The sequence below is a fragment of the Geospiza fortis genome, unplaced genomic scaffold (assembly GCF_000277835.1).
Source record: "Geospiza fortis unplaced genomic scaffold, GeoFor_1.0 scaffold408, whole genome shotgun sequence".
Taxonomy (NCBI): domain Eukaryota; kingdom Metazoa; phylum Chordata; class Aves; order Passeriformes; family Thraupidae; genus Geospiza; species Geospiza fortis.
Window position 1 is genome coordinate 4134829 of NW_005054330.1, and position 14620 is coordinate 4149448.

General features: G+C 39.5%; 1 protein-coding gene across 1 annotated transcript in view; it reads right to left on the reverse strand.

The window, feature by feature from the left end:
• Positions 1-12927, reverse strand: part of PI4KA (phosphatidylinositol 4-kinase alpha) — a 52304-nt gene extending 39377 nt beyond the window's left edge. Inside the window, exons 1-15 of the mRNA XM_005421470.2 lie at positions 12799-12927; positions 11565-11658; positions 10816-10904; positions 10265-10337; positions 9683-9942; positions 8933-9002; positions 6860-7008; positions 6224-6289; positions 5133-5229; positions 4554-4745; positions 3745-3845; positions 2889-3018; positions 2018-2150; positions 1205-1300; positions 316-499 (exon numbers count right to left, since the gene is read on the reverse strand). Coding sequence (XP_005421527.1) covers positions 316-499; positions 1205-1300; positions 2018-2150; positions 2889-3018; positions 3745-3845; positions 4554-4745; positions 5133-5229; positions 6224-6289; positions 6860-7008; positions 8933-9002; positions 9683-9942; positions 10265-10337; positions 10816-10904; positions 11565-11658; positions 12799-12897 — 1833 coding nt within the window. The 5' untranslated portion in view covers positions 12898-12927. The remainder of the gene's footprint in view (positions 1-315; positions 500-1204; positions 1301-2017; positions 2151-2888; positions 3019-3744; positions 3846-4553; positions 4746-5132; positions 5230-6223; positions 6290-6859; positions 7009-8932; positions 9003-9682; positions 9943-10264; positions 10338-10815; positions 10905-11564; positions 11659-12798) is intronic.
• Between the last annotated feature and the right edge of the window lie 1693 nt (positions 12928-14620).

The window sequence follows — 14620 nt, forward strand, 5'->3', positions numbered from 1 at the left end:
CTCTCCACTTATTTGTGATAGGCCAAGTTTAAAAACCTAATAACTGTTGAAAACATTGGGTTTGGTGGGCTTTATAGTCTTTTTTTAAAAAATACTCTTATTTTCTATGGGGATTCATCTTCTTTACAGGGACAGCACTTTACACATTATCACAGCTTTTGTTGTCTGATATCACAAAGACTCTACAGTGTCTACCTGTAGTGCAGAAAAGAGAAGCCTTAAAAGCCTTCTGTAAATGTACTTTCTAAAACATATTTCCATTTAACTAAAGGAAGGAATCATGAACTGGCATTCTCTTGGCAATTCTTTCCTTACATTTCCAGTGATGACCAAACAGCCAAGTTGATCAATGATGAGTACATCAAGATGGGAAGGTGGTTGGCAAAACTTCTGCTGTAAGATCTGCAGGATGGGTTCCATCATTTTTGGGGTGTCCCTCAGCGCCACTGCAATGTGCCCTAGAGCACGAATTGTGTGGTCAGGAATCAAATGAGCTTCCCTGTTAAGGAACACAAACAAAAATCCCAACTCGATAAATGTAACTGTTCAACAAGTTATCAAGACCTCAATTACATTTCAGATAAGTAACAGTTCCTATACTAAATTTAAACATCACCAGCAGCTTTAGTACTGCCACTCTATACATCCCAAACATCAGAGGATATACTTGCACAAGCTGATTTTCAAAATAAAAGATAACCTCTCCCAAACTCATTATTGAGGAAGTCCACACTAACCCATGAACAAACTATTCTAAAATCAACATTAAAAAAGGCAAAAATGATGGGCAAAATACTAAGACAGTCAGACCAGCTACTACAGAACCTCCCCCATGAGAATTCTTGGTTAGTGAGGCTCTTAAAAGCAGAGCAAAATGCCACAAGTGACAAGATGTGTCTAGCCAAAAAAAGACAGCTGAAGCTTGAAGAGAAAGCATCACTCAGATGAGCACTCAAAACTGACTAACATTCACCAAAGATTTGCTGATTCAATCAGCTAAAACTGAATATACCTCCCTATATGAAAACGGGCTCAGCTCTGCAAAGACTTGGCATGGGAATATCTTGACCCCATGCACAAGCCCACTAATCTCAGAGACATTTAATTCTAAAATAATGAATGCTGCCAGTACTTGTATCTTAGAATAAGTCTCAGATTCACTGAGTGAAGGAAAAATTGGTTTTATGACTGACTGACAACTTACTTATCATTCTCCTGAGAGATGTACAGACGGTTGGATAAGCTGGCCAGAAAGGCCTCAACAATCACTGAATCTATGGTCAAGCCAGCTTTCAAGCACCTGGAGTAACAATGGACAGAAAAAGCACAATGGATCAATATAACATATCACTTTTAACTACTGTAAATTCATGCTATCTATATATGAGGGAAGCAGGTTTATACTGAAGAATAAGAAGTGATTGCCAAGGAACACAGTGGATACATTTTAAAAAATGAGCCGAGTTTCTACTTCTGCTTTCTCCAAAAACAATAATGATGGGAATATACAATAAGGAAAATTCAGAATCCACTGGTTGGAAACTTTAATTCCTTGTCTCTAGTCACCAACTATGTCTTCCCTCTAGGTCTCTGCAGCTGTCTAAAAGGGAAGAATAATCACTGCCCACGCGAGTGTGTGACAATCCCTCTGTTACATGAGGCTCAGTCAATGCGAGAACCTAAGCTAAAAACAAAAAAAACCTACTGAATATCTACAAAAGCACCTACCTACTGAAAATGGTGACTAGCAGACATGGGAACCAAAACAGTAAGACTGAATAATAATTTTACAGTTAGGATATAGACAGAACCAAGAGATGCCTGAAGGAAAACAAAGTTTTGACCAAACAAGGCACAAAGACTTCATGGCAGCACAGAGCAGAACCTTCTAAATGGGCACTGTGCTTTTCTGCCAGGGAAATACCACATGTTCAGCATGGTGCCATGGAAACAGCATATGTCCAGCGTGGTGCCAGGGAACCAGCACATGTCCAGCACGGTGCCAGCCCCCTCTTACCTGCAGATGTTGTCTATGGCAATGTCACGCAGCTGCTCATACATGGATGGCTGACCCTTCTTGCCAGACATTACATTTAGAGTGGACTCTGAATGCTCGTTGGTGACACTAATCTTAATGTCATTCCCACCTACTGAGAACACAGGAGTACAGAAATCAACACCACTTGATGAGCTATACAAGCCATTATTGCATTTGACTATTCCTAAATTATTATTCCTAAATTTAGCCACTTACTACTTTACTGTTTTGCTCTAGCATTACAATACTGTTTTTGCATCAGCAAGTGATTTGAATTGAACGTTTTTCTTCTGGAAATCATCACTCAATATTAAAATCTAAAACCAACAACAAAAACCTGCCAAATGCCAAGACAGTCACATGGCTGGAGCAGAGGATGGGTATGGGGAGTGTGAGGAACGTGACCTCGTTCACTCTGGAGAAGAAGCAGCTTTGGACAGAGTCAGTGGCTGCCTCCCAAGCTGCAAAGTAGGCTACAGGGCAGACAAGCAGCCTTTGTAGGAGAATTAGACACAAGAGCCTCAACTCCAAACAAGGGAGGTTCCAGCTGGGTATGTGATTCTTTTCCCTCACTATGAGGATAATTATGCACTGGCTCTGGCTGCAGAGTTCCACTCAAGACAGAAGTGCTCAGTGTCAGCAGAAGAGACACAGCAGTTCTGCTGCTTACCCTTAGATACACTTCTACCAGAATTTCATTTGTTTCCCTCCTCCTGATCTCCAAAAAAAAAATACACAATTCCATCTCCATTTCCACCTACAGCTGCATCACCACAAAATACCAAAAAGTATGAAAAAGCCACAAAAGTTGGAAAACAATCATTCTGGAGCATAGGCTTTTTTCCTTTACCTGTATGATACTGGCTGTGATATTTGTAAAGTTTCACAAGCACTGGGGAAGGTATCACAAGAAAGTCTCTCAATGATGGATTGACAGAATGAACCACAACAGGGAACCTCTCACACAAACGACCCAGACCCTAAAAAGGAAAAAACCAAAAAACCATAGCTTTAGAATAAAACAGCACTATTTTTATTTCAGCTGCAAGCTTGCAACTTCAGCTCAATACAAACAAACAGAAAACAAAACAAATCCTACACAGTTTTGAGAGGTTCAGTTTTTAGCAGAAGATTTAGACACTTTAAGCCTGTAACTGTTTCGGGTTATTCCAAAGTGTGTCATATACCACTCAAGCCTTGCTGCTCTCTTCTTGGGTGTTTTCACAGGAGTTCGAGGAAATGAACTGCATTCTCCAAAAATAAAGGTGCTGTACAAGTGCCAACATTTAGAGGAATCTGATGGCTTACAACTTATGTGGTGAAAAACACCACATTTGTAAGACTGGATAAGTGCCCAAATAAGAAGACGAAAATTAGAATAACCAAGGCTTAATCTAAAACCTCAGTGACCTGCCAGTCCCAACATTTTAATTATTTGTGTAATGGACTAAGAAGTTAAATAGTTCAAAAATTAAATTCTGGTTAAAAACCCCTAATGAATATTATTCTTCATGAAGTAGCTAAGAAAATTCTAAAAGCAGTTCCTAGTTTTCACACCAGACCTCTGAAATCCAAATACAGAACACAGTGATGGAAAGTAATAAAGAGAGCAGATAAAGTGTTCTAGCAACCTGTAAAACTCAAAAACTTCTCATTCACTGATACAGTAACTGCAATAATTAATGACAAATACTGTAAAGACAGACCTGCAAACAGCAAATTAGCAGTGGCAAGTGAGCAATTATGACTTTGCTTGAGGTTTTTGACTGTAGCTTCTCTGATAACTTGATGCACAGGTTTTCTGCACCTTAAAAAAAGAAATCAACAGAAAAAAATTATTTTTAATCTGTTATTCGGCTACACACAACTCAATCCTTATTGGAATTTCTAAAATAATGGAGGCAATTTATAAGCTTCAATCTTGTGGTATAAGATTTAGTGCTGCTTCTGCAAAAACAGTTTTAGAAACTTAGCACCTGTACCAAACAGCTCTGTCAAACACTGCGACTGAAAGAATGACAGTATTTAAAGCTGATTTTGAGCATACTTCATACTGAACAGAAATTAAATATTGCAATGTCCAAAGGAAAAAAATCCTCCACATATTCAGCAGATGCAAGATTTATACAGCAAGAAGGAAAATAGAGGAAAAGTAAGAAAGAGCTTCCCAGTCCTGCTAGAAATGAAGAAAAAACATTTCCTTTAAAAGAACCACTGAGAAATATTTATGACATTAAGAGCAATAAATAAAACAGAAACTAGAAAACAAATAGCTGCATGCAATCCAGCATTTATAGCATCCCCCAGAGATAAGTAATAGGAAGTTTCTGTTTCCGTTTCTATACAGAGATGTCTAACTACCCAGCCAACTAATCTGACAACCTTTTGATGGAAGTTTTACCCTTGTATTCCGCTGAAATTTAATATTTCTCTGAGCACCATCTACTCCATAAGTATTTCTACAACTTAGAACACAATGAACAGACACTGCAGAGACCAAGGAGCATTTTTTTACTTTGTTCATCTTTCACAGCCCACACCATGAGATCCACACAGGCAGCATTGGCCTGACAGCGCAGTTTTAACGGGCTCAGCTCATTGTGCAGTCGATCCACATCGTGGAGGATTTTCTGGAGTTCAGACTGGCTGCTGTTGAATTGCTCCAGCACAAAATCATGGATTTCCTTCACAAATGAGGTGGGAAGGTCTAAAGAAAGAAAAGGAAACAATATTATACTGGAAGGATGAAAGTCAGTGTATCAGAATAACAGCATATATAACAGTCATTGCTACATTATAAATTATATTATTTAATCAAGTTTATGTCCTGTCTAAAAGATAAATATCATAACAAAGTCCACCACTGAACAGACAATTCAAATGCCACCTATTAATCCTTTTAATGGTGGCCAAAATATTTTTTCTACTTCCATAGTACCTTTTTAAAATGGAAATATTTCAAAATACAAATTTATTACCCTAAGTAGAGTTCCCAGCAAATGCAAACCCAATGCTCAAGCACTCAATACAAAGCAGATGATGCTTGTGATCCTAAATATAATGAAGAATAAATAAAAATAAACAAATACTATACCTTTCATATAGTATAGTGTGTCTCTCAGCATTTTAAACTGAGCAAGGTAAAGAGGGTCACTGAAGGTTTTGTAATAGAGATCTGCACTACAACAGGTCTGAAAGACAAAAGAAGCAATTTGCTAGATTCAAAAGGAAGTGCTTTCCATTATACAAATAAGTAAATCTCACTCCACCTCCACAAAGTAAACAAGCATATAAAACAGGTACAAAAAATAACCTCACAGCTTTCCCCCCCTCTACTTTTAATAAAAGTACAGCCATTCAATGCATTTAACAAAATTCAGTCACTGTTTGATTTGAAGAGTGTGTCTGTTTCTCTAACAATGGGGCTAAAACCAAAAAAAACCAGGGGGGGTCTCAAAGCTCTCACTTTACAGAGATGGCAAAAAGAGAGGCTGAAGTTGTCTCCACTCAGGCCTACATTCTGAACAGGGCAGTGCTTGATGGGAGGCTGAGAGCAAAGCATTTGTGTCATTTCTGCACATATTTCAGCACACACCCCTTTCACCACAGCTTTATGCCCTGAGGAAATGAGGCAAACTCCATAAAATGTGTGGAGGCTGTGACAGAACTGCACCCAGGGGAGGGGAGAAGAAGAAATAAATCCTTGTTCTGAAACGAGGACTCACAGACCTAAAGAACCAAATCTGCCACCTCTGAGAGTCCATGAGCTGCAGCACTGACAAACTCATAGAAATGGCACCTAACAGAGCAGCAGTGATTTCCAAGCCACAAACTGAAAACAACAAATGCATTTCAGATATGTGAAAATGCCACTGCAATATGCAAGAAAGACCTTTGTCTACAGTAAACCAGTTTTGGGCAGCCAATGCTGTAATTTATTAGGACAACAGAGCTAATGTAGGAAAATAACTACTTTATCCTACGTTGGTGAAAAATATCACCTCCTTTACCATTTTTACACAGTCCAAGGTTAGATTTAAACCACTGAATGAACTGTTCAAAAAGGAAATTAGTATCATTTTGTACAGAGAAGGCATACCTTACATAGGTAAAATACTAATTTTGCAAGTAATAAAGCAAAAAATGAAGCATTAAAGTCATTAAAGAAAGAAGGTAAAACCATACCTCTGCAACTTCAGCTATAACTGCATCTAAGGTCTTCAGAAGAGAATCCTCAACAATCTGCTTTACCTATGGAGGGAAAAAAACCCAAACTAAAACAGGATGTTTCCTGTTAGTGACTCTAGATAGGAGCAGAATATAATTTAATAAAATTTTGCTTATGCAGAGAAAACACAAGTCACTTCACTATGAAGCCTCAGATGAAGTTAAGGCTGCAACAAGAACATTTGAGTCTCTCTGCTGTCCCAGAATAGCTGATGCCAGAAGCAGACAGGGCCTGCAGCTTCTGTCACTTGTGTGAATTCCCAGCAAACCCTTCAGGAAGTCTCACAGCAAAACCCAATCTTCTATTTCAGCCACTAGCAGTATGCAGGTTACACCAGAACAAGTGGTCAAGCAGGAAGCAGTTGACATAAACTTATTTAAGTTTACAAATTCTGCATGGTTATTATGAGAGCTTTCCAGAATGCTATTGAAGCATGACATTAAATGTCATAAAAATAAAATTACACAAAGCTTGAGAGACAAAGGCTGTTGTTTTACTTGCAATTCTAAAAGCTTAAACTTAAACTGCATCTATTTCTAGCAAATATCTAGAACACAGTGTCACTGCAATTTTCATAAGGAGCCATCACACACCATGTTCAACAGCTGTCGGAGCATTTCCAGTGGGATGTTAAACTCTTTATTGTTAATACCATTGAAGAGAGGAGAAACTGAAAAGCTGGAGCTGATTGTGGAGAAGTAATAATCAGGATCCAGTGCACTCCCATCAGGAAGATATGAACCTGATCAGAAAAAAAAAAATGGAAATACAAATTTGAGGAAAGAATATTAACTTTTTTAATGGAAGCATTTAGCCACTAGAAAAGAGCTCTTTCTAACACAATCTTTACCCTGCCAGAGGTGCATTTCAGCTCATCTTCTGGTAAATTAGACAGAAAACTACGATACAATTGTCATTAGAAGTTTACTATCACAACAGAGAACTCATTACAATAACTTGTGTCCTTGTCAGAGATAATTCTGACAAGCCTTTCCACACTACTGATGTGCAACTACCTGAAAACATTTGTAAATGCCCCTTAAATCAGAAGCACAGAGATGCAAAGAACAGGTTAAGTCAAAACTGTCTTGCAAGGTTTTCCCCTGTATTAGATGAAATGAACACATGGCACAGTGTTCATCTTAGAATAGGCACCAATTCACCACAGCAATTTGAAAGCAAAGAGAATCAAATTATTTTTCAGATTCAAGTACTCTATTAAGCAAACAACTTGCTCAGCAAACTACTCTTGGCTCTGTTTCCTCTTGAGAAATTACATCTCATGCCTTTCTGAAGTGCTCAGCTGGCTGTGCTAGAGTAATGTTCTTGTGATTAACAGGCTTTTAAGCAAGTCTATTTATTGACAACAAAAAAAAGGTCCTCAGTTCTTTTTTTTTTAAGCTGTTAGCCTTGGCCAGAATAAAACCAAGGTCATTTCTCATCTTCAGAAGGCAAGACTATCACAAACTATATCAACAGAAGTAATACAAGAACTGACTGTAGCTGAAATATTTGGTAGAAGTCAGTACTGAAAATAAAATCCTGACTGGAATAATCATAACTCTACCAGAGAGACAACTAAAATAATCCAAAAGATTTTACAAAGTTGTCCACCTAAAGATTTAAGATTATTTCTGTTCTACTACAATAGTAACTCTCTAACCCACAACCTTTGGGTTTTGTTTATTTTTTTTTAATTCAAACCATGAAGAGCACAACATTGGTTCAACACAGTAGACAGAAGATAAACAGGTCTGTTCCTACTTGGCAATTTAAGAATTACTCTGTATGACTGAGGAAGAGATGCCTCTAGAAATAGCAATGTGAAGAGAAAAGAAAAGCAATGTGGAAGAAATTAATTTAAGCCAGGGCTTGAGAGAGGAGAATTGCCCAGAAACAGAGAAAGCCCAAACTGTTAAAAACCTGAAAGGGCCACACAAAACCAGAGACAACAAACCAGCTCAGATGCAGAGCTAGTCCTCCACGTGATTCATGAAGGAGAGTTTATTTTTAAGCCCTCCTTTGACTTAGAACTCACAGATGGAGCTCTACCACAGCTCAGGATTTAAGAGTTTGCATATTAATTCACGAAACTTTCTCAGGTTTTGGCCTTTTATGATACAGTAACCGATGCACATCAGTGAACACTCCACTTCAGTGTCTTCTTTAGTATTTCTGGCTTCAGAAAATTACTGGGTCTTCCACAATGGCCCACATCACACTCACTCCAAATGGAGCCCTTTTTTTTGGATTTATACAATGTGCCACAAGCCTCAAAGTTCCAGACCCTAGATCAACAATGTAGTTGTCCACTGAAGCACAATATTAACTCTTGTTCCTCAAAGTTACTCAGCCTAATCTCCTGAAATCTTTCTGGCCTAGCTGAATTAAGCTCCTCAGTACTAGGCACTGCCTAGCAGGAAGGGAATCAAGAAACAAGTAAAAAACCACTGAGCCTGGAAATTACTGCTGTTAATAATTACTTCCTACTGTCTTTAAACCACAATTAAAAAAAAAAATCCTAGCCAGCATGTGCCACTGAATTCCCATAAGAATTCTAAAAGGCAGAGGAAGGAGTCAAAAGGTTTTTTGTTTTAAATTTTCTATAAATAGAAAAAAACCCCAAATCACAGACTGTTCCTTAAGGTAATCTTAAGGTAATCTACCTTCAAAGTAATGAATTGCAGCAGGTCCTCCAGGAGAGCTGGGAGCAGGAAGCCCACGTTCAGGACTAACCTGAAACATTGCATAAAAGCTGTATTTTAGAAAATACTTATAAAACATTTAAAAACCTGTCAGGGAATAGATTGTACACTTTAAAGTGAAACACAGCTTCAAGCAAAACTAACAGGAACTACATAGTGCTGGGTCTAACAGCTCAATTCCAGCCAAAAATGGGAAGTTAAAAATGCCAGTTCAGTGTTTTGGCTAAAGGGAAGAGATCAGTGATGACTCCTCTACTGTATGAAACTATGCCAGTAACAAACTGTAGTTTCAAACCACCATCTGAATCCAGTCTTCCCCCAAGACAATGAACATCTACAGCTCCTGGTGAAACCAGGAAGAGCTCCTGTATCCTCTCATGAAAGCATCAGCCATTAAGTGCCAGCTTCTCGATTTTACAGATGAACATTACAATGCCTTTTAATGATAATAACACAAGGAATGGCATTTGCCAAATGCTCCATGTAAACATTTACTAGTACAGTTGCTACTTTAACTGCCACTGATTGTTCTGAACTCTGGAAACTACAAAACTATTTTGAAGCTCAGTTGTAGAACCACAATAAAGACATTTGTATCTGCTCAAATAATGTGTTAAGAGACTCTCTGGATATCCAGGCTTAAGTCTTAACTCCACTGAGACCAAGAAATCATCTCAGTGCCAACTCCAACACAGAGCAAGTCACACAAACCTGGGTGATGCTGCATACACTGCTGGCCTTTCTCTTCAGTGTTCCTTCCTGGCAAACAGTGAGCAGAGAACTGGGAAGAATTGATCTGAAATCATTAAAGGATCGACGGCGAATTCCTTCGAGCTCTTCTGGAACTCTCAGGGAATGTGGGGGAATTTTAGGAAAAAGCTTTGAAAGGAGAGCCTCCTCTGAATTGCTGTAGCGACCAAAGGCTCGAGAAATTCCTATCAGGCAGGGCACTGCATACTTGCATAAATACTCTGGAAAAGAAAAACACATATAACAGCAATTAACAGTAGAACTTCCTCTTCATGGCTTTGCTACCACTTCACTAAACTGTTTTTGCCTAAACTGTTTTACAACAACTGATTTGTACAAGCAGAGGAAAAACCATGAAAGCATCACAAATTACTACAATTTTGCTTCCGTATTTTCCAGTCAGCAACAAACAGAACAGAGAAGTGCTAAGGGAAGCGGAAAGACAAAACTCACTTTTCAGGACTGATCCTGATAACCGGCAAACACACACAAGAGAAGTTCAGAGGACAGGAGTTACAAATACAGTAACAATTTTATCACTACCTTTATCATGCATTTGTGGTGTCTGGCACATTCCCAACAGGAACTGCATTACTTGTAGGACTGTATCCACGATCTAAAGTCATCAAGACAGACATACAAAAATATCTTTTGGTAAGGAGATATCATTATCTTACACCAGATCATTATAACAAATGAAACTTGTAAACATTAACATAAGCACCTCTGTGAAGATTTCTTGATGTTGTGTGACTAAAAGATTACATTGCCCTCACTCAGGCTACAGAGCTTCTCCTGTAAAGTCTGCAGTGAGCTGCAAGCACTACACAATGAAACTGCAGCACTCCCAACCTCAGTATCAAAACTGGAATTTTAAAACTCTGGCCTCAGCAACTGACACCTAAAAGTAACTGCAGACCTATGAATATCCTCTAGGTACTTGACTATTAACATAAGCAAATTAAAGCATCAGTGCACACACTAAGGCAATCAGCCCCTTGCTGACAGGGAGCAGCTGTGCTCCTCTCCAGACATTTGTCAGGATTGCAGCATTGGAAAACTGTGTAATACAGCAGCAGAAACTCAAACTCCACCTGCTCTCGGAAAGATGCATCCCTGTAAGCCACGTCAGATAACAAGGTCACTAAGCAGAAACTGAAGTTTTCTGCCACTGGAAGCAAACCTGCAAAGTAATGGAGAGAAAATCAGCCACTTAAGCCTTGTTAGAGAGAACCAGCACAGAAAGAGCAAACTATAAGAAAGCAAGAAGACACAAGTGACTCCCATGTCATAAAGTTCTGAGGCAGACTGTAGACAAAAACAGTATTACATACAAAATTTAGAAGCACTCTAACCATCATAATTTCAGCATAAATGTTAAAAGAAAAATCAGAATTAAAAACCTTCCCAGACTTTCAACTTATTGGAAATAAACCTTAATTATATAATACTGTATGAAAGTATTCTTACATTAAGGAAGCAAAGAATGAAGTGGTTTAAACAGCAACTAAGCATCAAAGCTAAAAGTAGAACAACAGATCTCATGTTCCACTCTCCTACTGTGGCTACTACACGATCTTCTCCAGTTTAATAACAAAATAAATCGAACACAGAACTATTTGGAAAGTGCAATTCCTCAAAAGCAGCAAAGCAGGAAAACAGGGATCTATTCAACTTCCTTTGGCTTCTAAAGAAAATCAGTATTAAAAGACATCAAGCCAGGAGCTAAGTAAGAACATAGCAGGACTTCTCCCCACCCCTTGAGTCATGTCCTGAACAACCTTTGCTATGTCTATCTCCTGGCTGGCATTCCATGACAAAAATCAAAAACTCCAAACATCACCTCTGCCTTTCCGTGCATTGCTTTCTTCTATCCACTGCACTTTGGGAAGGCCCTTCAGGAGCCGCAGAAGGTAAGGAACCACATGATCCTTGTGCTAAAGAAGAAAATATTCTATTTAAAATGGAGAAAAACAGCTGAACCATATAATCTCAAGATACTTCAGAGATATGGTAAAATTACGTTAGCACACACAGAACTTGCTTCTAATAATTACTCCACAGGCTTCTTGACTATTGCAAAACTGATTTCAAAACAAGCAAATGAAAGTAACCCAATTCAGTGCCTTAAATCCAAGCCTTTCACTCCAGGCAACAGTTCATTCTCTGTAAAAGCTGGAGAAGAAAGTTCCAGAACAGTACCTAACTGCAAACACATTATTGACAGCAAGCTCCCAAAAAAATTTAAGACAGCGAGAAATTCAGAGCGCCAGTGCCAATTCAGTACACGTGACACATCCCAGGGCCTTACACAAGCCACTGAACACATCCATGTAACACTTCAGCTCCCTCACCTGCAAATCAAAGTACAGCACAGCTGCCTTATATAAAACCCAACCAAACACAAAAAGAAAAAAGAACAAGGTCAATAATATCCATGCAAGCTGTACCATAGCACATGGGTACTAAACAGAAGTCAATTCAGGCTTGATGCAAACCGTAGCAATATAAAAGAATTTAAAGTGAGGTCTAACAGCATTGGACCTGTGACTCTGTCCATGCTTCCCCTCCTCTACACAGAACAATACCAGGCCCAGCAGTCAAAGGGAAGAGAAGCAGCTTGTGCTGGCCCTGCTGGCAGACACAGAAGGGATGCTTGTGTACAATGCAGCCTGTGTGCCCTGTCTGTCTGTCTGTTTATCCTGGCATGAAAGGGCCTATTGCAAACCTGGCCTTCAGGAGCGCATCGGAGCATCCCTGTCAGTCAGGAGTATGTGGGGAAGAACATGCAATGACACACCTGGTTTGAGTAAATCCTCCTGAATACTCTTTCCTTTCTCTGCTTAAGCCATGATGACCAGAAAACACAGCAGCAGTTCAGCTATGGCAGTGCCATGGCTAGTGCCTATCACATTTATCAGTATTGCCTTGCTCAACTGACAGCATCCATCTCTTATTTCTGATCTTTTTATCTACTTTTACGAAGAGCAAATACCAACTTTTCATTCACTGAACAATTAAACTTGAATTAATCCAAGATCTTTGAAGGTAAATGGTTACCAAAGCGGGAAAAATACCTGAAGGTCAGATTCAACTAGGAAGATCCCTAAAGCAATAACAGCATCCCTGCGACGTTCATCCAACTGGAAAATCCCGTGGAAATCCACTGGACACATACAGAGCAGCTTTTGTACCTGAAAAACAGCAGAGGGAAAGAACAGTGGAGCAAGATTGGAAACCAAAATGAAGCTTGTTTGAAGTGCACAGTGGTCTCTCCACCTTCTGGAATACATCTGGCAACGTTACCCTCCGCCAGTCATCAATCTCACTGAAAACATCCAAGAGCCAGGAAAGAGCGAGGAATGACAGAAACCAGAAAAATGCAGAAAAATCTCAAGTGGATGTCAAACATTTTTACTACAACGTGGGTCAATTTAAAGATTTTCTTCAACACTTGATCAAAGTGCTGAGTATGATAAAGTCTTTGTGCCACTACTTCACTTTCAGATGTGCAGGAAACGTGCAGCAGGCACTTTTATTATATTTACTCAACTCCTGTAACCAAAAATAGGTGGATGGAGCTTTAATTACAGCTGTAACAATGCCTCCTACATATACAGCACTGAACAATTAACTGTTACCAACCTGTGTATGACTCCTGCTCAAATCCTTTCAGCATAACAGATTAAGTATTCAGAATTAATATTTTCACACTATTCATCTATTACTTTACTCCACACTTAACAAACACACACTTAAAGAATACATCAAACCTCCCAAATACTTTGTTATTCTATGGAATTGTTAACAAATGGGAAAATGCAACAAGCATGTTGTTTTTTTACAAATTTCCTTGATGTTAATAAATACTATCTAGAAAGGCCCTTCATAATAAATAACTATGATTGACTCACCTATGTTTGAATGCCAAGTCACTTCCTATTTAGATAACTCTCAGAACATCCAACGTCAAACCTTCTAAAGCAAGAAACGTCCCTAGAGGATTAGAAAAATTGACTGGATGCTCAGTGGAATCCAAGGTTCTGGTCCTTCAACTGCCAGACCTCCTAATTCCAAGACCTGTAGTACAACACAGATAATCCTCTTGCTCATTTTAAAATACAGTAGAGGAAATATGAACTTTGGAAGATGACAGCTGATACATGTGTTCCACATCAGGTTACATTTACAATAGCATGGGTGAGCAACCCTGGCTAGATATGAGCTGTTACTATAATTGAACTGCTGTATTCTGGCAAATTGGAAAAAAAAATCCCTGGATATTTGTGAACCAACAGCAGGGCACAGAAAAATTATTCACCATTGGCTGCCACACCAGTGAAACATTTCCAAGACAAGCAATAAGAAAAGAAAGCTGCAACAGCTGGCCCAGAACAAGCACTATAGTTTTCATCAGCACAGAGCGGTGATTTTTTCAGCCATTTAGTCACGATTACTGCCTGATGCAATTCGGACACGCTGTCACTTGGTGCCCAGACCCAGCACAGGAGGCTGTCCATCCCTAGGGCGGGCAGCACCTGCCCGGGAGCGGGGCAGCCCCTCGGAGGGAGGGCACTGCCCTCACACGGATCCCCGCGGTTCTCCCTTCAGCAGAGCTTCATCTCACCCACATTTCACCCGGCACTGATTGCGTCGCCTGGATTTAACCAGATACATGGAGGAAAGCCAGCCCTAATTAGGTTGAGACTAATTGTTCCCACAAGATTATATTCCACAGATTTGGGGGACACGCAGCAATATCTAGTTCTTTGCCCCGAGGGTTCGCTGCTGACCCGAATTTTTGGGTCAAGCTGGCCCACAGGAGCATCCCTGAGGCCCGGCTGCCCCGAAGGCACGGACGGACGAAGCGGGGCTGACAGAATCCCTCCCAGCCCAGAG